This window comes from Taudactylus pleione, unplaced genomic scaffold (genome assembly GCF_031769625.1).
Source record: "Taudactylus pleione unplaced genomic scaffold, aTauple2 ptg000547l, whole genome shotgun sequence".
NCBI classification, from domain to species: Eukaryota; Metazoa; Chordata; class Amphibia; order Anura; family Myobatrachidae; genus Taudactylus; species Taudactylus pleione.
In genome coordinates this window covers 1,593,431-1,619,491 of record NW_028284949.1, presented here as the reverse complement: position 1 = coordinate 1,619,491, position 26,061 = coordinate 1,593,431, and the positions used below count along the sequence as shown (strand labels likewise).

At 49.0% G+C, this 26,061-nt stretch overlaps 1 protein-coding gene across 1 annotated transcript in view; it reads right to left on the bottom strand.

Annotated features, from left to right (window-relative positions):
* Window positions 1-26,061, bottom strand: part of LOC148500739 (uncharacterized) — a 163,541-nt gene that overhangs the window by 69,551 nt on the left and 67,929 nt on the right. The window contains 6 exon segments of the mRNA XM_088451428.1: window positions 1,606-2,329; window positions 4,776-5,031; window positions 7,025-7,122; window positions 7,242-7,320; window positions 7,449-7,589; window positions 24,883-24,992. Coding sequence (XP_088307554.1) covers window positions 1,606-2,329; window positions 4,776-5,031; window positions 7,025-7,122; window positions 7,242-7,320; window positions 7,449-7,589; window positions 24,883-24,992 — 1,408 coding nt within the window.

The following is a 26,061-nucleotide window of genomic DNA, read 5'->3' as shown; positions in this document are numbered from 1 at the left end:
AATAGTATATTATGAGTCCAGCCAAGCAGGGAAATGTACACCATTTTAGAGATAAACCATATTTGGGTTGGGTATGGGATCCCGGTTGTCAAAATCCAAACAGGGTTAGCATACCTACACTTGGAGCTACCCTAACCCTCCCTCTTTGATGCTTAACCTCCCCCCTAATGCCTAAACTTAACCTCCCCCCTCACGGCACCCTAACCTACGATACTTACCTTTAAGATGATGGTAGTCAGTATTCTGGAGCCGGGATTCTGACTGCTGTCGGGATTCTGGCACCGGTATTTAGACCGTCTGATCCTGTCAGCTGGGATGCTGACTACATCCCACCATATTTGGCTTGTGATCTCTTTGTTGGACATGTCCAACAAAAATGGTAGATGGTGATTAGGCCGCATTCTCTCCGGCACAGTTTGTTGTGTTAAGGTACAGTTTGTCGAGCTGGAATTCTCCTGGATGGTGATGCGGATGGAGCATGTTGACTTGTAGGATCAATTTTTTCCCCTAAGTTACATTACCTAAAGGGAAGTCAGACTCCCAAGCAAGTTCGGGTGTAGCCAGAGATGATGGGGATAATACCAACAGACCATCACAGCATTGACTAACAGCTGGACACTATCATATATCTAGCTGACACCATTTGTTAACTAGCTGGTGGAAAACATCAGATGGAATTGCCCAAATGTAGGTTCTGTCTGCTGAGATAGTGGCCATTCCAATTCTTCACCCCAGGAAAATATACTGCGGGAAGATCCCGCACATTTTTTCTTTATTTAATATTTGTTTTCTGGTTCTTCCAGAGCTGATGTCCTAAATTCCCACTTGCGAATGGTCACTGCAATGGGGAGGACTCATGTTCATGAAACACTGGACGTACTAAAGAAACCGATTATGAGTGACCAGTGTTTAATTAACAACACTATACTTCTGCCACCGATTGACACTATCTGGAATATCTGGCCCCTGCTCGGAACAGGATCAGAAGTGCAGAGAGGACACAAGGACGCACACTGCCTGATCCAGCATTCTCAGTGTGTACCGGGGAGAGATACAACCATAACCGCCCATCGGCTCCCCATTGCAGATAAAATTTGCAAGCCCGAGTTAAAGCCATCAGCCACGGAAGAACCAGAGAAGACCTTTGAAGATCTGCAGAGCATTGCAGAAGGCATGACAAACAACACAAAATCATAATAGGGTGAGATAGGGACAGTATTGCTTCTCCCATTTTAAAGCAACTGGTCATTTTATAAATTTTTCACCAAAAGAGTTAACAATTTGTTTTGTATGTCTTTGTAACCACATTCATGTTTATTAGGTCTAAATTTATAACTCTATACATTATACATTTACTCACAACAGAGGCAATAGCTCTCTCAATTACTGTTTATTCTATGCATCAGTGTTTTATATTGAGATTGGGAGCAGCTTTCAACATCCCCTGGCTGAATGTTTTTATAATTAATGCAAATTTCAAGTTTTGATTTGCCTTTCGTAACGGATATGGGAGAGCACACTCTGTAACTGAATTGTAATCATTAATATCAATGACTTTTAAAAAATATGGATTGCTGCAACACTAATTCATATCGGTCAGCTCACGGATATTGGTTTCATCTCGTGTGAGTTTTCTGATGTGTAATAAGATTTGATTTAAATGTAAAACATTTCCTACACTCAGAGCATGGAAATGGTTTCTCACCTGTGTGACTTCTCTGATGTGTAAGAAGATTTGATTTCTGTGTAAAACATTTCCCACACTCAGAACATGGCAACAGCCTCTCACCTGTGTGACTTCTCTGATGTGTAACAAGATATGATTTATTTGTAAAACATTTCCCACACTCAGAGCATGGAAATGGCTTCTCACCTGTGTGGCTTCTCTGATGTATAACAAGATCTGCTTTAAATCTATAACATTTCCTACACTCAAGACATGGAAATGGTTTCTCACCTGTATGACTTCTTATGTGTGGAACAAGATGTGAATTCTTTGTAAAACATTTACCACACTCAGGGCATTGATATTGTTTTTTCTGTCTAATAAAAACTGACTGATTATTAAAGCATTTATCAATTTCAGAACAGGGAAAGACTGCAGCATCTGCATGTACTGTACTAAGTGCACCAACATCTGAATTATTGGGACACTCCTCATGTGTAGAGGGATCAGGTGATATATCTGCACGGTGATGTACTGGGTGTATAATTGGGGTAATGGGAATTTCTCCTGCAGATTCCTGTGCGATGTTCTTCTCTTCTAATGTAACATCTGATAGCAAATTTAGACATCCCTCCGAGGTATTCCTGCCTCTGTGTCCACCTGCTGGAAGGAAAAGAAATATATGGAAATAAACTTTTTTTTTAAATTGAGGAGGAAGCATTTATACTATAATTGAGTTCAAAAGATTTAGACCTGTAGAATTATAAACTATATACACACTACATATGCTTGCTGTACAGATAAAAATGAAGACAATGGTGAGTATGCTCAGTTCCTGAGCATACATAATGCTCAGCTAGCATCTTATGACAGGTACCCTCATTAGTCAGCTGACCAACCACAATGGCCATCCAGACACCCCCACACACAATCACTGGCTCCTTCAAGGCTGAATAGACATGAGCTAAATTAGCAGAAAGTCCTAGTAGACACATAGGGCCTCAAAGTAGCTGCAATTCCTGCTGCCTACCGCAATCAGCCAGTATTCTAAGTTGGACATGTCTTGCGAATGCTCTGTCCCCACCACATGTAATGGTGTTCATACCTACCCCACGCTAGATGAACATCCGACTGAGAATGGCCTGGAATGGCCGTAGGCACAACTTAAAATACCTCGCACTTGCATCTACACAACTAAACTACATTAGTTGGCCCACGAGTGAACACACAGTTACTGCATAGTTGGCACCCACTAACTCCCATTAAGTCGCAGGTCAGATGTGAGCGAGATGTGCCCAAATGACTCGTAGTTACTCAGAGTTGTACATACGGGCCGAGATGCAATACATAGCTTGTAAAAAATTCAGAGAAGCAACTAAGGACCAGATTCAGACCCACTCGCTAGCAAGCGGCCGCTCGTTGCAGACGATGTTCGCTACTGTCCGCATGCGTGTAGTTCGCAGTGCGCAAACTAGTACGAGCGATCGGAAATGTGCTCGCTCGCCCTGCCAACTCAGTGGAATGAGTGACAGGAGAGGTCGTTTGTGGGTGATAACAGGGGCAGGGCAGTAGTAACGGGGGAGTGGAGTTGCGGACACAGGATTGCCAGAGTGTTTCAACGCCGTTTCAGAGGCGTGCATAATTAACAGGCAGTGTCATAGTACACGTCACCTGGTTGATTTTTACACTGAACTGCTCGCAGTGCTTGCGGTAGGGTACAGTCAACCGCAAGCGCTGCTGTCAGTTCCGATGGTTCCCGATGTACCGATGGATGTATATACTTCTTGGAGATGACATAAGTGATCGCTCGCCAAGACATAGTGGGCGTGCTTATGCCTTGCCGTGCGAGCGGCTGCCTTGACGTCACTTAGCTGAATTTCCATAAGCTGGGAGTGAGCGGCTGCATCTAGCGAGTAGGTCTAAGTCACGCCCTAAATTTGCACTTGCGTGCCACTCACAATCAGGCCCATAGTTAGCAGCTGAAAGCCACAATATCTCCTTCTGGTCAACCACAGGGCAGTCAGTACTCCGGAGACCAGCTACTAATTCAGGAGGAAGCTTCGGTATAGATCTTACGGAGAAGGGAAACACCTGCTACTTTGCTTTGGTATTGCAGCGTTAAAATATATTAAGAATTAAGTTTGTTTATCATTACACAAGGAATTTAAAGAATGTCACATGTGGTAATGAACAGAAAGGATCATGGGTAATGTCACATGTGGTCTCATACCATTGATCAGTGATGGAATCACTGTGGCGACATCCCTTGTACTGATGTATGAGATACACCAGAGAGTGTGGGAAGGAGACTGGTCAGATCTCTGGGCTGGTAACACACAGTGACATGATGTGAGGGGGGAGAGCAGGAGTATAATAGGGGCTGATGGCTCCTGATGTATGAGAGACACCAGAGAGTATGGGGAGGAGACTGGTCAGATCTCTTGGCTGGTAACACACAGTGACATGATGTGAGGGGGGAGAGCAGGAGTATAACAGGGGCTGATGGCTCCTGATGTATGAGATACACCAGAGAGTGTGGGGAGGAGACTGGTCAGATCTCTGGGCTGGTAACACACAGTGACATGATGTGAGGGGGAGAGCAGGAGTATAATAGGGGCTGATGGCTCCTGATGTATGAGATACACCAGAGAGTATGGAGAGGAGACTGGTTAGATCTCTGAGCTGGTAACATACAATGACATGATGTGAGGGGGAGAGCAGTAGTATAATAGGGGCTGATGGCTCCTGATGTATGAGATACACCAGAGAGTATGGAGAGGAGACTGGTCAGATCTCTGGGCTGGTAACATACACTGACATGATGTGAGGGGGAGAGCAGGAGTATAATAGGGACTGATGGCTCCTGATGTATGAGTTACACCAGAGAGTATGGAGAGGAGACTGGTCAGATCTCTGGGCTGGTAACACACAGTGACATGATGGGAGGAGGAGAGCAGGAGACTAATATGGGCTGATGGATCCTGACTTCCCCAATGGCCAGATATATTTTCCTCATTAGTTTGTACTGACACAGGAGGGTGTAGGATAAGAGATTGTTGTAGTGGCTGAACAAGGAGAATATGTGACTGTTCTGTTCTTTATTACTCACATGTGCTGATATCTGTAGGGATCTCCTCCTCCTTACAATACCAATCTCCCCTCAGATACGTCTTTTCTTCACCCCGTGTACCTTCTGCCTTAATATCAGTCACATATTTCTCTTCTTCTCCCTCTGAATATTCTGCTTTTATATCAGTCACATACGTCTCTTCTTCTCCCTCTGTATCTTCTGCCTTATTATCAGTCACATACGTCTCTTCTTCCTTCTCTGAATCTTCCGATTTATTATTTGTCAGCTCTTCACCCTAAAACCCCCCAAAATAACTCTTTAACAATGTCTGATGTCATTACTTGAGACTAAATAGATTAATATCAGTGTATAAGATACACACAGCTACTCTACAGATCATTTAGTTGTTATGATCCGCTGCAGAGGATCATCTTGGTGGCAGGTCCCGGCCATATTAAGCGACTGGGATACTGCAACATGTCTTGATTCCGGTTCTAGCAGTTCCACAGCTATAGCTAGCGGCCAGGAAGATGGTCGCGATGGTCAAGACCATCGCGACCATCGGGCTTACGACGAGACCCTTGTGGTAGGGTCTCGTTGCCGCAAGCCCTGGAGTGCTTTCGGCTCTATCAGAGCCGAAGGCACTTCCACTGACATCACTTGTGATGTCAATGGGGCCGGCCCCAGACGGTAGGCGTTCCCATGGGAACGCCTCCGTCTGGGCAGGCACGCCCCCGGCACGCCCGCCAAAGGGGGTGTGCTGTCACTCAACATCGACAGCACGCCCCCTTTGGTGCGAGACCCGGAGCTAAAGTTTGCCTGTCGCTATCCGGGTCTCGCGCATGCGCACGACGGAGCCGCCTCCGTCGTGTGCATGCGCACTGGGCCAACATCCACCCGCTTGCGAGCGCTCAGCGCTCGCGAGCGGGTCTGAATCAGGCCCTCTGTGTGCAGCTCATTGCTGCATTCCTGCCTGTAAGTTTGTGTGTAGAGTTCAGTTCTATACTATCCTGTGATTAGAGAGGCTTTCTGCAGGGATTACTCTGATTGGTTCCTGCTTCTCATAAATTACAGCCAGCCCTACACTTTCTGACGTTGATATTGCCTGATTTCCAGAGTATGTGTTTGTCCCTGTGTTCAGAAGCCTGACTGTTAGCCGATCTTACCTTGTTCTGCAGCTCCTGTATTCTGAGATTATCTCTCCTGTGTCCTGTGCCTGTCTGCCTGATCAGAAATTGCCTGTGTCATCTGCTGTGGTTCCATCTGCTCACGTCCTTTCTGTTGGGACTTCCCAGAGCACTGACTTCTGCAGCCGTGGCTTACCTCTCCGCTGCCCATGGCATTTCCATACCACAGACCAGTTAAGCTGTGCCAGTCTGTGTCCAGCCAATTGAAGTCAGCAGTGTTCTCTACCTCACTGCCTCCAGCATGTGTTCCAGCCGTGCATATGCTCACCTGTCTTCTCAGTCAGTGTCTTGTCGTACCTCGGCCCTCAAGGCCGCACCATGTTGTTCCTGGTGTACCTCGGCACTCAAGGCCACACCTCAGCCTTCAAGGCCACACCGTGCTGTTCCTGTTGCACCTCGGCCCTTAAGGCTGCAACGTGTTGTTCCTGGTGCACCTCAGCCCTCAAGGCCGCATCGTATTGTTCCTGTCGCACCTCTGTCCTGAAGGCCGCACCTTGAACCTTAGTCTGTTATTTCAGCCAGTGACCCAGTCATATTATACTGCATTTCCTGTCTCTTCTGTCATAGTCTGTAACCCGGGCCTGCCGCATCGGTTATCTTGCCTGTCTAGTCCTTGTCTGTAAATTCTGCAGTATCACTGTCCGGGTCACTCCTGCTCCACAGCTTGTATTGGATGTCTTCCCGTTTCAAGCCTGGCGATCTAGCTGCAACGTAGTCTCAAAACGTATCTGAGATCATCACCATCTGCCATTGCTAGTGTACCTTGTTCTTTACATTTGTTCTAGTATCATCTGCCTGCAGCCTCACTCCAGCTATTTCCAGTAGTGGAAGAACTGCCACTCCTCAGTGCTGCCTTGTTTCTAGTCAGTAGTCCTGCGGTATCTCATCTCGTCGGTTGTGTAAGCCTCTACTACTGGAGGCTTAAATCCAAGTGGCCACCCAAGTACCGGTGTGAGTATAAATCACTAAGGGAACAACGGGTGGCTGTTATTGGTGGAAGATCCTCTTGTTGGCTCTAGAGGTCTTACACAACCGTGGGAGAACCGTAACAATAGTAAAACGTCAATATAGTATATTGTCAAGACACTAAATCCCATCTACCTGATGAACCTGTGGGATCCTGTGATTCTCCGCTGTACAATTCTGTGAATAAAGAGGACAGGGACATCTCTCTGAGAAATTTCTGGTACTGGCTCCATCTGTAGAAGACACACAGTGACTGATTACATTGTATATATATGATTATCAAATGATGTGTGTATATAGGGGGCCCCCATATCTGCTCTCTCCTGTACAATAAATGATATTCTCCTCTTACCCAGTGATGTGAGGGGCCGGTGATTCTTCATCATCACGTCCTTGTACAGACCCTTGTGTTCCTCTATATACTCCCACTCCTGCATGGAGACATAGACAGTGACATCCTGACACCTTATAGGAACCTGACACACACACACAATGATACAGTCATCACCCAGACACATCCCCTGGTGTTACTGTATAATGTCCCATTCCCAGCAGTCACCTCTCCAGTCAGCAGCTGAATGATCTTGTTGGTGAGTTTGAGGATCTTCTGGTCATTGTGTCTCTCATGTATCAGTGAGTGAGGTGGAGGCACCATGATGGAGGCACATCTGATTGGTGCCTTCTTAACCACTGTGTAATCCTGTGTATTGAGAGAGACAACATTGAAAAGTGAAATAAAAAAAAGACACCTATTTGGAGTTATTATTTTTTTTTTTCTTTGGGGGGGTTATAATTGTTCAATAAATATAACAGTGTAATGTATAAGGACAACCCCCATCTTCTATGTAACCATTTCCCATATACAGGAAAGTGGAATGCATATAGCCCTCTCCTACAATTCTCAGTGGGCCCAATATTTAATGTCCTCTGTCTATGGTCGGCACCCATAGAAGAATCACCTGCTTTGGACGTAGTAGTGCAAACAGTAAGATGATGGAGCTGGAAGAAAACAGGACTGAGAACAGCCGCTCACTGAGGGTAGCAGGAGCTGCCGGCTGTAAGACTGTTATACTATTGTATCTATAAAGGATCATGCCAAATCATCACAGAAAAAGTAACTTTTCAACCCGACCGTCTCAGATTTTCGTAAAATTTGGTAAAACGGTAGATGGCATAAAGTAACTTTGGCATGTAAAATTTTAGCCCTCAGTGATACACGGTGTTCATGCTACAGGGTTGCAAACATGACGAAAAAAATGTATACTTGCAAGGTCAACTAAAGCGAATAATAACTTTGCTTCTAATTGTGGTAGAACTTTCATGTTGGTCTTGTTTTGAAGCGAAGGGACTAGAGTTTTCATTAAAATAGTTTTATATTGAAATAATATAAGATATGGTAAGAACTTACCCTTGTTATCTCTATTTCTACGAAGTCCATAGGGTTCCACAGGATACCTTGGGGTATAGGTGTGACGTCAGTCGCAGGGCACCAAAGAGTTAAGCTTTCAGCCTCCCAGGATGCACTAGGTCCCCCTCCTATACCCCGCCCCCGGGCCAAGGCACCTCAGTTAGTTACCAAGCCATAGGCCGGAGGAGGAGAAGGAAGAGAGAGAACAAAGATCTGGACACATACAAGAATCACATTCTCACCAGAGGGAGACGGAAAACCGGTGACCAGAGCAAAGCCCATCTGCAGCACAGGTGCGACAGGGCGGGAGTCCTGTGGAACCCTATGGACTTCGTAGAAATAGAGATAACAAGGGTAAGTTCTTACCATATCTCATATTTTCTACTTCAGGGTCCATAGGGTATCCACAGGATACCTTGGGGATGTCCCAAAGCAGTATCCTTTAAGGGTGGGGACGCTCCTGTGCAGAAAGGAGAATCCGCCGCCCGAAGGAAGCATCCTGAGAGGCGAAGGTGTCAAACCTGTAATACCTCACGAAGGTATGGACAGAGGACCACGTAGCAGCCTTGCAGATCTGAACTGCCGAGGCACCACGTCGAGCTGCCCACGAAGGACCCACAGACCTAGTGGAATGAGCCTTCAGAGAAGGAGGGACCGGTAAGCCTTCATGAAGATAAGCTTCAGAAATAGCCATACGGATCCAGGCTGCCAAAGTTTGCTTTGAAGCAGGCCAACCCTTTTTACGGAAGCCATAGAGGACAAACAAAGCGTCCGACTTCCTAAACGAAGAAGTGCGGTCAACATAAGTCCTTAAGGCCCGCACAACATCCAAAGAGGCCTCACCCACGGAAAGACCCGGTGAGTTAAAGGCCGGAACAACTATTTCCTCGTTAACATGAAACTGGGAAACAACTTTGGGAAGAAACTCGGGCCGAGTGCGGAGCACTGCCCTGTTCCCATAAAAAACCAAGAAAGGGGGTCTACAAGAAAGAGCCCCTAACTCAGAAACACGTCTGGCCGAAGCAATGGCCAGAAGGAAAACAGTCTTAGCTGTTAGCCATTTAAGATCCACTGAGCCCAGTGGTTCAAACGGCGGTCCTTGGAGAGCCCTCAGGACCACAGCCAAATCCCAAGGCGCCACAGGTGGAACAAAGGGCGGCTGAATGCGGAGAACACCCTGCATAAAGGTGCGCACATCCGGGATTGTAGCAATCCTACGGTGAAACCAGACAGATAGGGCCGAAACCTGTACCTTCAAAGAAGCAAGGCGAAGCCCAGGATCTAGTCCCGCTTGCAGGAAGGCGAGAATCCGAGACAGACGAAACTCCCGCGGTGCATAACCTCTCGGTCGACACCACTGGAAGAACGTATGCCACACGCGATGGTATATCCTCGCGGAAGACGGTTTCCGAGCTCGTAACATGGTACGCACCACAGAGCTGGAAAACCCCCGGGACCTCAGCATGGCCGTCTCAACAGCCACGCCGTCAAAGACAGCCGAGTCAGGTCCGGGTGAAGGCAAGGACCCTGAGACAGAAGGTCCGGTCGTAGCGGCAACCGCAGAGGACTGTCCACGGACAGACCCTGAAGGTCTGAGAACCAGTGCCGTCTGGGCCACGCGGGAGCTATCAACAGGAGCGTCCCTCCTTCCTGTTTGAATTTCCGGATTACCCGTGGAAGAAGGGAGACCGGAGGGAACAGGTATGCGAACCGGAACGTCCACCGGACGGACAGAGCATCCACCAGAGACGCCCCTTCGTCTCTTGTGCAAGACCCGTACACCGGCAACTTGTTGTTGTGCCGGGACGCCATGAGGTAGATTTCTGGAAGACCCCACCTGTCCACCAGTAGTTGAAAAACGTCCGGGTGCAGGGACCATTCCCCCGGATGAACGTCCTGGCGACTTAGAAAGTCCGCCTCCCAATTTAGCACTCCCGGGATGAAGACCGCTGATATGGCCGGAAGATTGCGCTCCGCCCAAACCAGGATCCGAGAGACCTCTACGAGAGCCGCCCGACTGCGAGTTCCTCCTTGCCTGTTTATGTAGGCCACGGTGGTAGCGTTGTCCGACTGGACCTGCACTGGGCGACCCTGGAGAAACCGCTGTGCCTGCTGGAGAGCATTGAAGACCGCACGGAGTTCCAAGATATTTATTGGAAGCTCCGCTTCTGTCGGCGTCCACCTGCCCTGGAACAAGTGTGGACCCGAAACTGCTCCCCAGCCCCGAAGACTGGCGTCCGTTGTCAACAGGACCCAATTTGGAACCCAGAACGGACGTCCCTTGTTGAGGTGGGTCGTCTGTAACCACCACGCAAGGGACAGGCGAACCTCCTGGGTGAGCACAATCGTCTGGGACTTCAGAGACTGAGGCAGCCCGTTCCACTTGGACAGGATCAGGTGCTGCAGAGGTCTGGAGTGAAACTGGGCGTATTCCACCATGTCGAACACCGACACCATGGAGCCCAGTAACCTCATCGCCGAGTGTAAGGACACCCGGCGGCTGTGCAGGCAACTGCGCACCCTTGACTGTAAAGCAGAGATCTTGTCCTCCGTCACGAAGATCCTTTGCTGTCCCGAGTCCAATAAGGCTCCAAGATGCAGAATCCTCCGAGACGGGATTAGAGTGGACTTCTGCCAGTTGATTAGCCAGCCGTGCCGTTGCAGCAGTGCAATGGTCAGGTCCAAGTGGCGTAACAGAAGCTCTGGAGATCCTGCCACCAATAACAGGTCGTCCAAATACGGCAACATGCGGACTCCCTGCAGTCGCAGAGAAGCCGCCATGACCGCCATCACCTTGGTGAAAACACGTGGTGCTGTTGCCAGGCCAAAAGGTAACGCCCAAAACTGGAAGTGGTCGCTGCGGATTGCAAACCTGAGGAACTGTTGATGGCGCAAAAGAATAGGGACATGCAGGTAAGCGTCCTGTATGTCCAATGACACCAAGTAGTCCCCAGGTTCCAGCACCAGAATGATGGACCGTAGGGTCTCCATCCGAAACTTCGGGACCCGCAAAGACTTGTTGAGTGCTTTGAGGTTGAGAATCGGACGATATGACCCATTGGGTTTCTGTACCAAAAATAGATTTGAATAGAAACCCTGGCCCCTCTGGGAGAATGGAACAGCCACTATAACTCCAGCCTGGAGCATAGTGTGCAATACCTTCCGCAGCTCCGTAGCCTTGTTCCGGTCTGATGGGAGACCCGTGGTGAAGAAGCGAGCCGGGGGTCTGTGCCGGAAGGAGAGGGCGTATCCGTGGGAAACCACCTCCAGAACCCAAGTGTCTGTCGTAGAGGTCGACCAACACTGGGCGAACTGTAGCAGGCGGCCTCCCACCCTGGGATCCCCCAAAGGGAGGCCCGGACCGTCAGGCCGCAGGCTTGTCATCTGGCTTGGGGGCCGGACGTCTGGTACTCCATGCCTGCTTCCGGGGCTTGACCGATTTCTTAGGGCCAGCCTGTCGAGGAAACGACTGTGGTTTGGGCCTGCCCTGGGCCCTAGATGACCGAAAGGACGATGGTCCCGAACCAGAAGGAGCAGCGGCCGACGGGAGACAAGCAGATTTGGCTGCCGCCAGCGTGGCCACAATCTTATCCAGATCCGGACCGAAGAGAACTTCTCCGGTAAACGGCAACGCTTCCAGACCTTTCTTGGAATCTGCGTCCGCCTTCCAGGATCGCAGCCACAAGGTGCGACGAGCAGCTACCGCTGCTGAAGAAATTCTAGACACCAGAGTACTAATGTCTAGAGCCGCCTCGTTGATGTAGGTGGCCGAATCACGGAGATTGCCAATCAACTCCGCCTGTTCGGCCGGACAGTCGGATTCAAAAGAAGCCTCTAATGAATCCGCCCAGCGCTCCATCGCTCTGGCAACCCAGCAAATGGCCATAGCCGGCCGTGCTGCCCCCCCTGCAAGGGAATAAGCGGACTTCAGGCAGATTTCTACCTTGCGGTCCGTAGCATCCTTAAGGGAGGACATGGATGGCATCGGCAATGTGGCACTACGGACAAGACGGGTCACGTGAGAATCCACCTGTGGGGGGGATTCCCACTTAGCAAAATAATTATCCGCGAACGGATAAGCCACCGCCAGGCGTCTCTGCGGCTGGTATCTTTTGCCAGGTTGTTTCCACGCCTCCTCTAAATGGTCCACCAACTGACCCGAAAGAGGAAAGACTGTGGCATCGCCCTTCACATCTTTGAAAAAGATTTAGCCGCTGGGGGAACTTCGTCCTCAATCACCAAGGCTGTGCGGACCGCCCGAATAAGTCCAGGAATATATACTTTGGACTTAGCATCAGCGTCCTTAGTATGGAGAGGTTCCTGATCGTAAGGATCCAGAATCTCCCCATCATCAGACGTCCCTTCGTCATCCTCATAAGGAGCGGACAGAGACGCCACCGACCTTTTATGAGGCCGCATCACAGACTCCCCTTGCAACACATCCGACAAGTGCTGTACAGAACTCGTCAGGGAGTTAACCCACGCTGGCTCCTGAGAACCCGGGAGCGGGGAAATAGGGAGACTGTGGGGTACCACCAATTGTCGTGGGAACCCCTGCATGGGTGACGACACCACAGACTGCTGGGACAAACCCATCGGAGTAAACGCGGGCTGCGGAGCTAACTGGCCCACTAAAGCTGTTAACGCCTGAGCGAAACAAGCCCAGGGCGGCTCCTGTACCGGTGCTGTAACCGTAATAGGCCGCGCCATGGACAAACACTGCCGGCAAAGGCCCTCCGCGCTACCCTCCCCCTCCACTAACGGTACACTGTAGCCGGAGGGGAAAATCACTTTCAGACATGATGGCACCACGTATGTGACCTCTCTCACCAATTAAGTATTAAATAGGCGAGAGACCACCCTGCAGCACCGCACCGCAAGGGCTTTAGCAGAAAGAACAGGGACAGTAATAAAGCTGACAGTTTAGAGAAGAAAAGTTACAGGCAGCGCTAGCACAGTCACATACAATGCAGAGAAATAACAATTCCTGCACTAACAGCGCTGATCACTCAACTACACAGACACAGGGCCTGGTAGGACACAGCGCTGCATACACAGACCTGAGCCACAGCGGAGGAGAGGTATGCGGGGGGACCCAGACCACGATGCTTCCTTCCAGACTTCCAGCAGCGTTCACCATGCGTTGCAGAGAAGATGGCCGCCGAGGAGCAGAGAGAAGCTGGCCTGGGGGAGGAGCGCTGACACAGGACCAGTCAGCACAGTGCAGAGAGGGCTGTGTGCAGCGGGGGAGGCGCCGGCTGTGAGACAGGGAAGGCGCGCTCCCCTGGCATGCATTTAACCCCTGGGACGCCGCAGCGCTACCGCTCTGCTGCGGTCCGCTGTCCCAGGGGGTAGTGGAAGCGCAGGTTGGTCGCCTGGCTCCACGCTGCAGCCAGTCCCCAGGGAGCCCCCTGCCTGGGGACTTAGGACCATGTGATCAGCGGGGACCCACCGCGGGACCCCGCTGCTTACCTCTGTCCCCCTTGAATCCGGCCATGGTCCGGAGCATCTGGGGTCACCGCTAGCTGTGACCCCAGACGCCCACCAGCATCCCCGGATCAGTACCGGCGTTCTGGTACCGGCGGGGTGTAGGGAAGACAGCATGGACGTCAGGACTGACTGTCCATGCTGTTCATCCAGATGTGCAGCCACAGCTGCATGAAGAAAAAGCTTCAGGGGCTCTTCTAGCCCCCACTCCAACAGGTGCACCCGACTCCGGCCGGGCACCAAACTAAACTGAGGTGCCTTGGCCCGGGGGCGGGGTATAGGTATAGTGCATCCTGGGAGGCTGAAAGCTTAACTCTTTGGTGCCCTGCGACTGACGTCACACCTATACCCCAAGGTATCCTGTGGATACCCTATGGACCCTGAAGTAGAAATTGACTTCTACATTTCAAGGTCACATGATGCATACTTGCCTACCAAAAATCGGGTGCGGCTCCCAGCCCCCTGGAAAGGCAGCCAAGCCTCCCGGCGGCCGCTGACCCCTTCCGGCCCCCCAGAGAATCCCCCACAGTGGTGGGAGTGCAGTGACGCGATTCACACTGAATCACGTAATTTTGGCACCATCCCCTCTACACAATGGCGATTTTTTTATCATTGTGTACATGGGATGGGGTCAATATGACGCGATCTCATGGCCACGCGGTCGCTACGCCCACAAATGCCCAGCCACACCCCCTGTTATACCGATCTGGCTGTCACCTCCCGGAAGGGGCAGTCACAATATCGGCAACCCTGCATGATGTGACCTTTGACCGTGAATATCTTTAAAAAAAAAGTGCACGTTTAATTTTGTACATAAAGTATGTTATACACTTAAATACAATCTCTCTTTGGTATAACTTTCATTTTGGGAAACCTTTGGGAACAGAAGTAAAAAAATACAATAAGTACGGCAGTTCAACTCTTCTTGCACTATCCATGCAACTGGCAAGTTCAGACTTGACTTGTAGTGTCTCTCTCTGTGTTCTACGGATGCATACCTCCCAACTGTCCCGCTTCCGTTTCTCTGGGATTGTCCCGCCCGCGGGCCAGTGTCCCGCGGTGGGGGGGGGGGGGGGGGGGGGAGTTGTGGAGAGCACACCCACCTCCCACACCCCTAGCAGAGCAGCGGGTGTGCAGAAGGTGAACAGATGCCGTGCGCATCGCACGGCATCTGTTCACTAGCATAGGGAGAGTCTGGGGGGCTGCCAAGCATCTCAGAGAGTGCTGGGCACGCCCCCTATAGTGACGAAAACGAGGGGAAGCTGTGAGGCTCCGCCTCGTTTTCAGTTGGCTCCGCCCCCTTTTTAAAAGCCACGCCCCTTTTCGGGCGCGCCCTGTCCCTCCTTCTCGTTTTGAAAGTTGGGAGGTATGGGGATGGCCATCAGTGGTTTTCCATCAACGGGCACCATCGATGGCACTATCGATGATAACCAACAATGGTACAATAACAATCTATGCACCACTCTATGGCCACCACTGCCAGGTGTCCACAAGCCGTGGGCTAAATAAATAACAGGGGACGGGGCTTAGTGGACAGTCAGGGGGTGGGCTAAGTTCTGTATCATTAGCAGAAAAAAAACAACATTGGGTTCCACTTTGCCATCGATGGCAAAAAAAAATGTTCTCTCTGCTATTGTTGGCAAAACCACTGACCATCGGTAGTAAACCATCGATATTTGTAAACTATTGATTGTTGATGGCCATCCCTACTGTGTACTTCTCAGTCTGGCTGCACCTTCAGCATTGAAAACTAGTAAAGAAGGGACTAATACAGTTTACCTTATACAGTTTATCAGTGAATAGTAGTAGTTTGATCAAGAGCATTACAAATGGATAAAAAAAGTACATTAAGACTCAGTGCTGCAACCCATTTGATATTAAAGAACACAGCAGCAGTATAAAACTATTATCAGGCATAGGTTCCTGTTAGGATCTGCGGTTAGCAGATCATCTTGGTGGCAGTTCACAATCAGTTGCTACTGGGACACTGCATCATGTCTTGCCCTTGTTCCGGCTGTTGCAGGCAGCTGGAAATCCTTTCTATAGAAAAGAAAATATGCAGCGCTGATAATAGATGCAGTTTAATATAAATTAGAAAATTTAAAAACAATACAATCATGAATATAAAAACATATCAGAATATTTTATGTAGTAATACTGTGGATCCACTGCGATAGTAAATAGAGGTCCAAATTACAACCTCATAGAACATGCAGGATATCCTATAGGCACTATTTGCTGCAGCAATATAGACTAGGTGGACACTGATATACAGTCTCGCAAGAGGAACTTGGGATATAGTTGTAAATCCAACAATGGGAGAAAAGTTTACCAGCTTGTATTTAGATGAAACGAGGGTCCCCAAATTAGCGATGGTATCACACCGGCGAACATCCAACGCACGGAAAGACCTCTAGAAGATTGATGCTGGAACCAGAGATGGCGTCCCAAGTTGAATAAAACTCCAATACAGTTCCTGAATGGTGTCCAATTGATGAGTGCCTGGTATAGGAAGAACCACCAACGCGTTTCACTACCACCTGGTAGCTTTTTTTTTTTTTTTAAAGCTACCAGGTGGCAGTGAAACGCGTTGGTGGTTCCCGGAGGAAGCAGCCAGGATGTAGGCAAGTATGCCCTAAGTGTTGCAAACCATTGATGGTTCGCCATAGATTGATATTGTACCATCGATGGTTATCACCGATGGTGACCATCAATTGAAACCCACTGATGGCAGTCCCTAGAACACAGAGACACTACAAGACAAGTCTGAACTTGCGAGTTGCATGGTTAGTGCAAGAAGAGCTGAACTGCCATACTTATTTTTTTTTTACTTCTGTTCCCAACATGAAACTTATACCAAAGAGAGATCATTATTAAGTGTATAACATATTTTATGTACAAAAATACTTTTTTTTACAGATATTCAAGGTCAAAGGTCACTTCATGTGACCTTGCCATGTAAAAGCCAATATAAAAATGAGAGTTATGGTAAGAACTTACCTTTGTTGACTCTCTTTCTTCTGGTTCACAGGGAGACCTTTGGGTGTAGGTGGTGGATGGAATCCGGGCACCATGCAGTTAAAGCTTTCAGGCCCTGATTCAGAGCCGGACGCTCTGACAGAGCGCTCGTTCTGAATCAGGGCCGGACTATTTTTTTTGTGAACGGCCTCCTGGCCGCTCGTATAGCTGTGGGTGACCACCCACAGCTATAGCGAGTGGCCAGGAAGATGGTCGCGATGGTCAAGACCATCGGGCTTGCGACGAGACCCTTGCGGTAGGGTCTCGTTGCCGCAAGCCCCAGAGTGCTTTCGGCTCTGTTATGTCAGTGTCTCTTGTGATGTCAGTGCGGCCGGCCCCAGACGGTAGGCGTTCCCAGAGCCACAGGCACCTCAGTTTTGTGACAAGCCAAAGGCCGGAGGAGGATTACAGAGAAGGAAGTCTTCAGAATCACACTCTCACAGAAGAGACAGAAAACCGGTGACCAGAACAAAGCCCATCTGTAGTCAGGTGGACCCTATGGACTTCGAAGAAAGAGAGTTAATAAAAGGCAAGTTATTCAGGGTCCATAGGCTTCACAGGGAGACCTTGGGGATGTCCCAAAGCAGTCCTTTAAGGGTGGGGATGCTCCTGCGCTGAGAGGAGAATCCGGCGCCCAAAAGAAGCATCTTGAGAGGTGAAGGTATCAAAGGCATAGAACCTCATGAAGGTCTGGACAGAAGACCACGTGGCAGCCTTACATAGCTGAACAGCCGAGGCACCGCGGCAAGCTTCCCACGAGGGACCCACAGACCGAGTAGAATGAGCAGTAACAGAAGGCGGAACAGGAAGGCCCTCCTGAGTGTAAGCCTCTGAGATAGTCATACGAAGCCATCTAGCCAATGTTTGTTTATTGGATGGCCATCCCTTCTTGTGAAATCCATATACAGGTTGAGTCTCCCATATCCAAATATTCCAAAATACAGATTATGTTGCGAAATACTGAATTTTCTTAGCATGATTGAGATAGTTAAACCTTTGCTTTTTGATGGTTCAATGTACACAAACTTTGTTTGAGCCACAAAATTATTGAAAATACTATATAAAATTACCTGCAGGCTGTGTATAAGGTGTACATAAAACATAAATGCATTCTGTGTTTCGATTTGGCTCCCATTACCAGGATATTTCATTATGGTATGCAAATATTCCAAAATACGGAATATTCAGATATCCAAAATACTCCTGGTTCCAAGCATTTTGAATTTGGTAGACTCAACCTGTAACACATATAAGGAGTCTGATTTCCGAAAGGAACTGGTATGGTCCACATAAATGCTGAGGGCACGGACCACATCCAAAGAGGCCTCACCTGTCGAGAAGTCTGGAGATTGAAAGGCCGGGACTATAATTTCCTCATTAATGTGGAAACTAGAAACAACCTTAGGAAGGAAACCAGGGCGAGTCCGAAGCACAGCCCTGTTCTGGTGAAATATCAGAAATGGGGAGCAACAGGAGAGCGACCCTAAATCTGGCGGAAGCAATAGTCAGAAGAGAGTCTTCGCAGTTAACCACTTGAGTTCCACTGAAGTCAGGGGTTCAAATGGGGACCTGGAGGCCCAGAAGAACCACAGCCAAGTCTCAAGGAGCCACTGGGGGGGGCAAAGGGAGGCTGAATCCGGAGTATACCCTGGAGGAAGGTGCAGATATCCGGTAGAGGAGCAATCCTTCATTGGAACCATACTGACAGAGCAGAGACATGCACCTTCAGTGAGGCCAGGCGGAGACCAAGGTCCAATCCCTTTTAAAGGAAGGTCAGAACTCTGGAAATCCGAAACATCTGGGTATCGTAACCTCTGGGACAATGCCATTGAAAATATATATGCCACACTCTGTGATAGATCAGAGTAGAGGCTGGCTTATGCGCTCTGAGCATAGTGTTAACTACAGAGCTGGAGAAACCTCTGGACCTTATGAGGGATGTCTCAATAGCCATGCCATCAAAGACAGATGACCCAGGTCCGGGTAAAGGCAAAGACCCTGAGACAACAGGTCCAGATGTTGAGGCAGCAGCAAGGAGTATCGATGGAGAGACTCTGAAGAGCTGAGTACCAATGATGTCTGGGCCAAGCTGGAGCCACCAGCACGACAGTGCCTCTATCTTTTTTAAGTTCCGTAGAACTTGAGGAAGAAGTGAGACTGGAGGAAACAGGTACGCAAACTGGAAGGTCCACCTTACTAACAGAGCGTCTACCAAGATTGCCTTGGCATCTCTTGTTCTGGACCAGTACACTGGCAATTTGTGACTGAGTCGGGAGGCCATGAGGTCCACCTCTGGAAGGCCCCACTTGTCCACTAGAAGTTGAAACAACTCTTGGTGAAGAGACCATTCCCTGGGATGGACGTCGTGACAGCTGAGGAAGTCCGCTTCCCAATTGAGAACTCCCGGTATGAACACTGCCAATATGGCTGGGAGATGACTTTCTTCCCATGTCAGAATGCGTGACACCTCTGTCATTGCTGCCTGACTTCGAGTGCCTCGTTGATGTAAGCCACGGATGTGGTGTTGTCTGACTGAACTTGCACGGGTTTCCCCTGAAGTATGTGTTTGGCCAGCTTGAGGGCCCTGTAGACAGCCCGAAGTTCCAATATGTTGATTAGCAGGGCTGATTCAACTGCTGTCCAATGACCCTGAAAGGAATGCAGACCGGTCACTGCACCCCAACCCCCGAGACTGGCATCTGTTGTAAGGATCACTCAGTCCGGAATCCAAAAGGGGTGCCCCTTGATTAGATGAGTTGTCTGTAACCACCAGGACAGGGACAGACTCACCTTCGAAGAAAGCACCATCGTCTGTGCTTTTCTCCGATGGGGTAATCCGTTCCACTTGGATAGGATCAGCTTCTGCAGAGGCCTGAAATGAAACTGGGCATATTCCACCATGGTCGAAGGTCTACACCATGTATCCCAGAACCTGCATCGCTGAGTGGATTGACACTCGGCGACTGTGGAGTCATCTGCATACTCACCTCTGTAAATTGGAGATCTTGTCTGCCATCAGAAAGATTCTCTGCTGTTGGGAATCCAAAAGGGCTCCCAGATGAAGCATCCTCTGAGAGTCAGGGAGGACTTTTTTCCAAATGATTAACCACTCGTGTGTGAAGAACAGTAATTGTTAGTTGCAGATGGTGGTGGAGTACTTCTGGAGACCCTGCCAATAGCAGGAGGTCAACCAGATATGGTAGCAGTTGGACACTCTGTCCCCGCAGATGGGCCGCCATGATAACCATAACTTTGGTAAACACCCATGGTGCAGTGGATAGGCCAAAAAGCAAAGCCCAAAACTGGAAGTGTTGTTGTTGTATAGCAAACCGGAGATAACGCTGGTGAGAGGGCTCTATCGGAACATGTAGGTATGCATCCTGAATATCCAGTGATTCCATAAACTCGCCAGGTTCCATAGCCAGTATGATGGAGCGCTGGGTTTCCATCCTGAATCGAGGCACCCCAAGTTATTTGTTCAGGAATTTGAGATTGATAGGCCGGATGAGAGCCATTCGGCTTCTGAACCAGAAAGAGAGTAGAATAATAACCCGTCTCTCGCTGACGTAACGGGACCGGCACAATGACCCCTGCTTGCAGCAAGGACTGTATGGCTTTCTGGATCTGTAAGACCTTGTCCTTATCTGAAGGAGGGCCTGTGCATAAAAACTGGTGGGGAGGCCTTCGAAGGAATGAGAGGGCATACCCGTGAGAGACCACTTCTATTACTCAAGCTTTCATGGCGTTAGACACCAGCACTGGGTGAACTGAAGAAGTCAGCCTCCCATCCTGGGGTCCCCAAGAGGGAGGCCCATCCAGTCAGGCTGAGGGTTTATCCTCGGGCTTAGAAGCAGGATGACTTGTACTCCAGGCCTGTTTCTTGGGCTTGGCAGCCTTCTTGGAAGCTGACTGTATTGCAAAGGACCGTCGTTTAGGCTTTCCTTGGGGACGAAAGGACCGAAAGGAAGAGGTACAAGGCTTTGTAGAAGTAGCTGCTGAGGGTAGAAACGCAGATTTAGATGCTGCCAATGTGTCAACAATCTTGTCCAAGTCAGGACCGAACAAGATTTCCCCATTGTAAGGTAAACATTCTTAGTGTTCACTCTAGCTCTGGCGGCAAGCAGGGCGCCGGAGCTAGAGAGGGCATCCGAAAAGGGGGCGTGTCTATAAGGTGCATCACCTTTTTGTCACTCTTGGGGGCGTGCCCGGCGCTTACGGACACGTCGGGCAGCCGCCAAGCGCTGCTGACAAGTAGAATAGATGCCGGGCACATGCGCCCAGCGTCTATTCACTGGCAGTGACCGGGTCAACGCACATTTCCCCACCCGCGGGACACTGCGACCCGTGGGTGAAGACGGCACTCGCAGGCTGTCTTAGTGGTGCTTGCAACAACCCGCTAAAACAGCCTAGCGGGAACGCTACATTCTAAGCCTTTCTTAGAATAAGCATCCGCCCTCCAAGAGCACAGCCACAGGGAACAGCGAGCAGACACAGCAATAGCCGAGACTCTGGAAGTCAGGAGATTGACATCTAGAGCAGCCTCCCCAATATATGCAGCCGCATCTCGGATGTTACCAACCAATGACACCTGATTCCCGGTAGCATCTGAGTTCTCAAGGGTGTCGGCCCAGTGCTCCATAGCCTTAGCCACCCATGAAATAGCCATGGACGGTCGGGCCACAGCCCCTGAAAGAGTATATGGAATTCAGACAAACTTCCACCTTCCTATCCGTAGGATCTTTTAGGGAAGAAATGGAAGGCATAGGAAATGGAAGGCTTTTAATTAAGCATGTAACATGTGAATCCACTGCAGGGGGTGATTCCCATTTAGTACAATGATCCTCAGAAAAAGGATAACATGAAGCCAAGCATGAGGCTGATACCTCTTACAAGGCGATTGCCAGGCTGCCGTCATGTGATCAACTAGCTGATCCGATAAAGGAAATTCTGCAGGTCACCTTTATCTGTTTAAACAGAGCATACTTGGACAGAGGAGCTGGCTCATCTTCCTCTATTACTAAGGCAGATCGGACAGCTCGTATCAAAGCAGGAATATTAAACTTAGACCGAGTCTCCACCTCCTGCGGAGGGGAGTCGGGGTTAGAGACATCCACAATCTCTCCGTCGTCAGATGACATCTCAGACTCTGAGAGATATGTGGATTGTGATGACAACATAGGACACCTAGTTGGTTTAAGGGATTTTTCACCCTGCAACATGGCCTGGAGGGCAGTAGATGGAGCTGCCAGGCTCTGCACTGAAGAAGAGATATCATCTACCCATGGTGGAGGTACAGGAGGTAACTGCATAGCTGCAATCTGTTGTGGCAAACCCTGTGAGGGAATAACAGGCTGCTGTGGTAACCCCATATGTGGGAAAACAGCTGGCACCGCTAAGCGGCCTGCAATAGATGTAAGGACCTGAGAAAAGGAAGCCCAAGGAGGTTCCTGCACAGGGACCGGGACATTTGAAGAGCCTGGTGGGTTATAACACTTTACACATAATCCATCCTGTACCAATTCCCCCTCACTAAGACATGCAGCACATAACCTGCAAGATAGCAGAATGGGTGCAGAAGTGTGCACATTATTAACCCCCTCAGACATAACTGTAGACTAATATAGCACACAATATGGCACTGGGTATAATGCAACCGCTAAGTATATATGATACTAGTAGGAAGGCAAAATACTGATCCGGCCTGGTGGTTGTGTAAATTGCAGGAGCACATGCTCAGTGCTATACACAACAGTATATGACCGACCACACAAATATGTATATCAATAGATGTGAGGTACCAGAAACACCTTGTACTGTTAGGGCATGAATTAGATAAAAGTATAGATAAATGCTGACAGTGGAAGAAAATAGACACAGACACACAGCGCTAGCATAAGTCCCATACAGTGCAGAAATGAAACTGCAAACTGGCACTACAATCAACTACACAGACTCAGTGTCTGGTAGGCTATAGTGCTACATATGCTGACCCAAGTGAGAGGTATGTAGGGGGACCTGACCTGCGTCGTCCTGTGAGAGCTGCGGCTCTGCCACAGAGAAAATGGCCGCCGGAGACATCAGAGGGCAGCTCAGAGAAACCAGACCTCAGCGGAAAGGCACCCTGAGCTGAGGGGAGGAGCCGCTGTGACAGGGAAGCTGATCTCCCCTTGCTGATTTTTAAACGCTGGTTCCCGCACCATGGCCCTCATTCAGAGCCGTACGCTCTGAGCAGAGCGCACGCTCTGAATGAGGGCCGGGCTCCATTTTCATGGAGCGTCCTCCTGGACGCTCGTATAGCTGTGGGTCACCACCCACAGGCTATACGAGCGTGCATTTTGATGGCCGCGATGGTCGTGGTGATGTCAGTGGGCCGGCTTCTGACGGGAGGCGTTCCCGTGGGAACGCCCCCGTCAGGGAGGCACGCCCCCGGCATGCCCACCAAAGGGGGCGTGCTGTCAATCAACTTTGACAGCACGCCCCCTTTGATCGGACACAACGAGCGAAGGAAAGTCCTTCGCTCGTCGTGTCTGGCGCATGCGCACGACGGAGCTCCCTCCGTCGTGCGCATGCTCAGTGCAGACCATCGACCCACTTGCGAGCGGACAGCCGCTCGCGAGTGGGTCTGAATCAGGCCCCATATGTCCCTGGTGGTCTAGTGGATTGCGGTGGGGATCCACCTACACCCCAAGGTCTCCCTGTGGAGCCTATGGACCCTGAAGAAGAAACTATTTCTATTGTAACTCTGGTTCCTTAGCTTCAAAAGAAGACCAACATGAAAGTTCTACCACAATTAGATGCAAAGTTATGATTTGTTTTAGTTGACCTTACAAGCATAAAGTTTACATTTTTTGTCATGTTTGCAACCCTGTAGCATGAACACCGTGTATAACTTAACTGAGGGCTAAAATTTTACATATGAAAGTTACTTTATGCCGTCTATCAACCTATGAAATTTCATGAAAATCTTAGATGGTGGGGTTGGAAGCTGTGATGATTTGGCATGGAATAACCCTACTATAGATATAAGTGATGTCACTGTGACACTCCCAGATTCCCTCACCTCCCCAGTCAGGTCCCTGTGTTAGTAATAGAGATAATAGTGATGTCACTGTGACACTCACAGACCCCCTCACCTCCCCAGTCAGGTCCCTGTGTTAGTAATAGAGATAATAGTGATGTCACTGTGACACTCACAGACCCCCTCACCTCCCCAGTCATGTCCCTGTATTATTACTATAGATATAAGTGATGTCACTGTGACACTCCCAGATCCCTCACCTCCCAAGTCATATCCCTGTATTATTACTATAGATATAAGTGATGTCACTGTGACACTCCCAGACTCCCTCACCTCCCCAGTCAGGTCCCTGTGTTAGTAATAGAGATAATAGTGATGTCACTGTGACACTCACAGACCCCCTCACCTCCCCAGTCATGTCCCTGTATTATTACTATAGATATAAGTGATGTCACTGTGACACTCCCAGACTCCCTCACCTCCCCAGTCAGGTCCCTGTATTATTACTATATATATAAGTGATGTCACTGTGATACTCCCAGACCCCCTCACCTCCCCAGTCAGGTCCCTGTGTTAGTAATAGAGATAATAGTGATGTCACTGTGACACTCACAGACCCCCTCACCTCCCCAGTCATGTCCCTGTATTATTACTATAGATATAAGTGATGTCACTGTGACACTCCCAGATCCCTCACCTCCCAAGTCATATCCCTGTATTATTACTATAGATATAAGTGATGTCACTGTGACACTCCCAGACTCCCTCACCTCCCCAGTCAGATCCCTGTATTATTACTATAGATATAAGTGATGTCACTGTGACACTCCCAGATCCCTCACCTCCCCAGTCATGTCCCTGTATTATTACTATAGATATGTGAGGTCAATGTAACTCTCCCAGATCCCAAACCTCACCAGTCATGTCTCTGTATTATTAATATAGATGTGTGATGTCACTGTGACACTCCCAGACCCTCACCTACCCAGTCATGTCCCTGTATTATTAGTAATTAATTACTATAGATATAAGCAAAGTCAAAATAACACTCAGATCCTTTACCTCCCCAGTCAGCAGGTAGATGATCTCCAGGGTGAGGTTTAGTATCCTCTCAGTCATGTGACTTTTGTCTGTGTCCATTCTTAGTAACCAGTGATTTATACAGAACAAGTCTCACCATCACGTAACTTCTAGTAAAGACTCTCTTGTTCTTCACGTCTATAAATATAATAATTATAATATTAAATAAAACACTTGAGGAACTGTTACGTCCTCTTCTTCCCCTGGCCATATCACAAACCTGACACACACTGATCACTATACAAAGGTCACACTGATATCATACACCTGATACACATTGATCACTATACACAGGTCACACACTTGATAACCAGTGATTCCTACATAGTATAATATACACAAGTACACAACACCACATGCCAAGATATTTCCTCAGGCCAGATCCCTCACAACCCACCCACCTTTTCCTCTTCGTTCCACCCTCCGGTCATTCTCCCCTGTAACAAGGATAAAGTCTCTGCCCCCATCATCTTACCCTGCTTCCCTGCTCCCTCTCCCACATTATACGCCCTCCGATAGCGCAGCTCATCTCCCAGCCTCTCTCCCACACTACTGCCCTATTCCTCTGACTCCTAAATATCTGGGTGACTTGTGTACAATCAAATCTTATTTTCTCTCTTCCTGCATCTGCAATACTGAGTATAAACAGTGTTGTACAGTCTGTGACTCTGCAGCTGTAGTGGGACAATAAGTCTCAGCATGCCCTGTCATGCTGGAATCCACAGCATAGGTTAGGTTACAGGCTGAAACATTTCTTGGAAGATAATCACTTGCACACTGAAGATCTAGAACAGCGTTTCCAAACTGCGGTCCCCAGGGATCCCTAACAGGGCATGTTTTCCATATCTCCTTGCTGGTGTACAGGTGCCTTCTTTTCTGACTGACACATTCTAAACAATTTAAAGGTGGTACTAATTATCTCACCAGTCTGTTATACACCGAGCAGCGACTGCTCCAGCTATATTATATGTAACACCAGGGTCTGCTCCACCTGTATTATATGTAACACAAAGGTCTGCTCCATCTGTACTGTATGTAACACTGGTGTTTGATCTATCTGCCTGATGGCAATGCAGAACCAGAGTATGCTACATCTATAGTTTAACTGACAAGTCTGACAGTGGAATCTAATACACCTTTATTACAAGAACACAACACTAA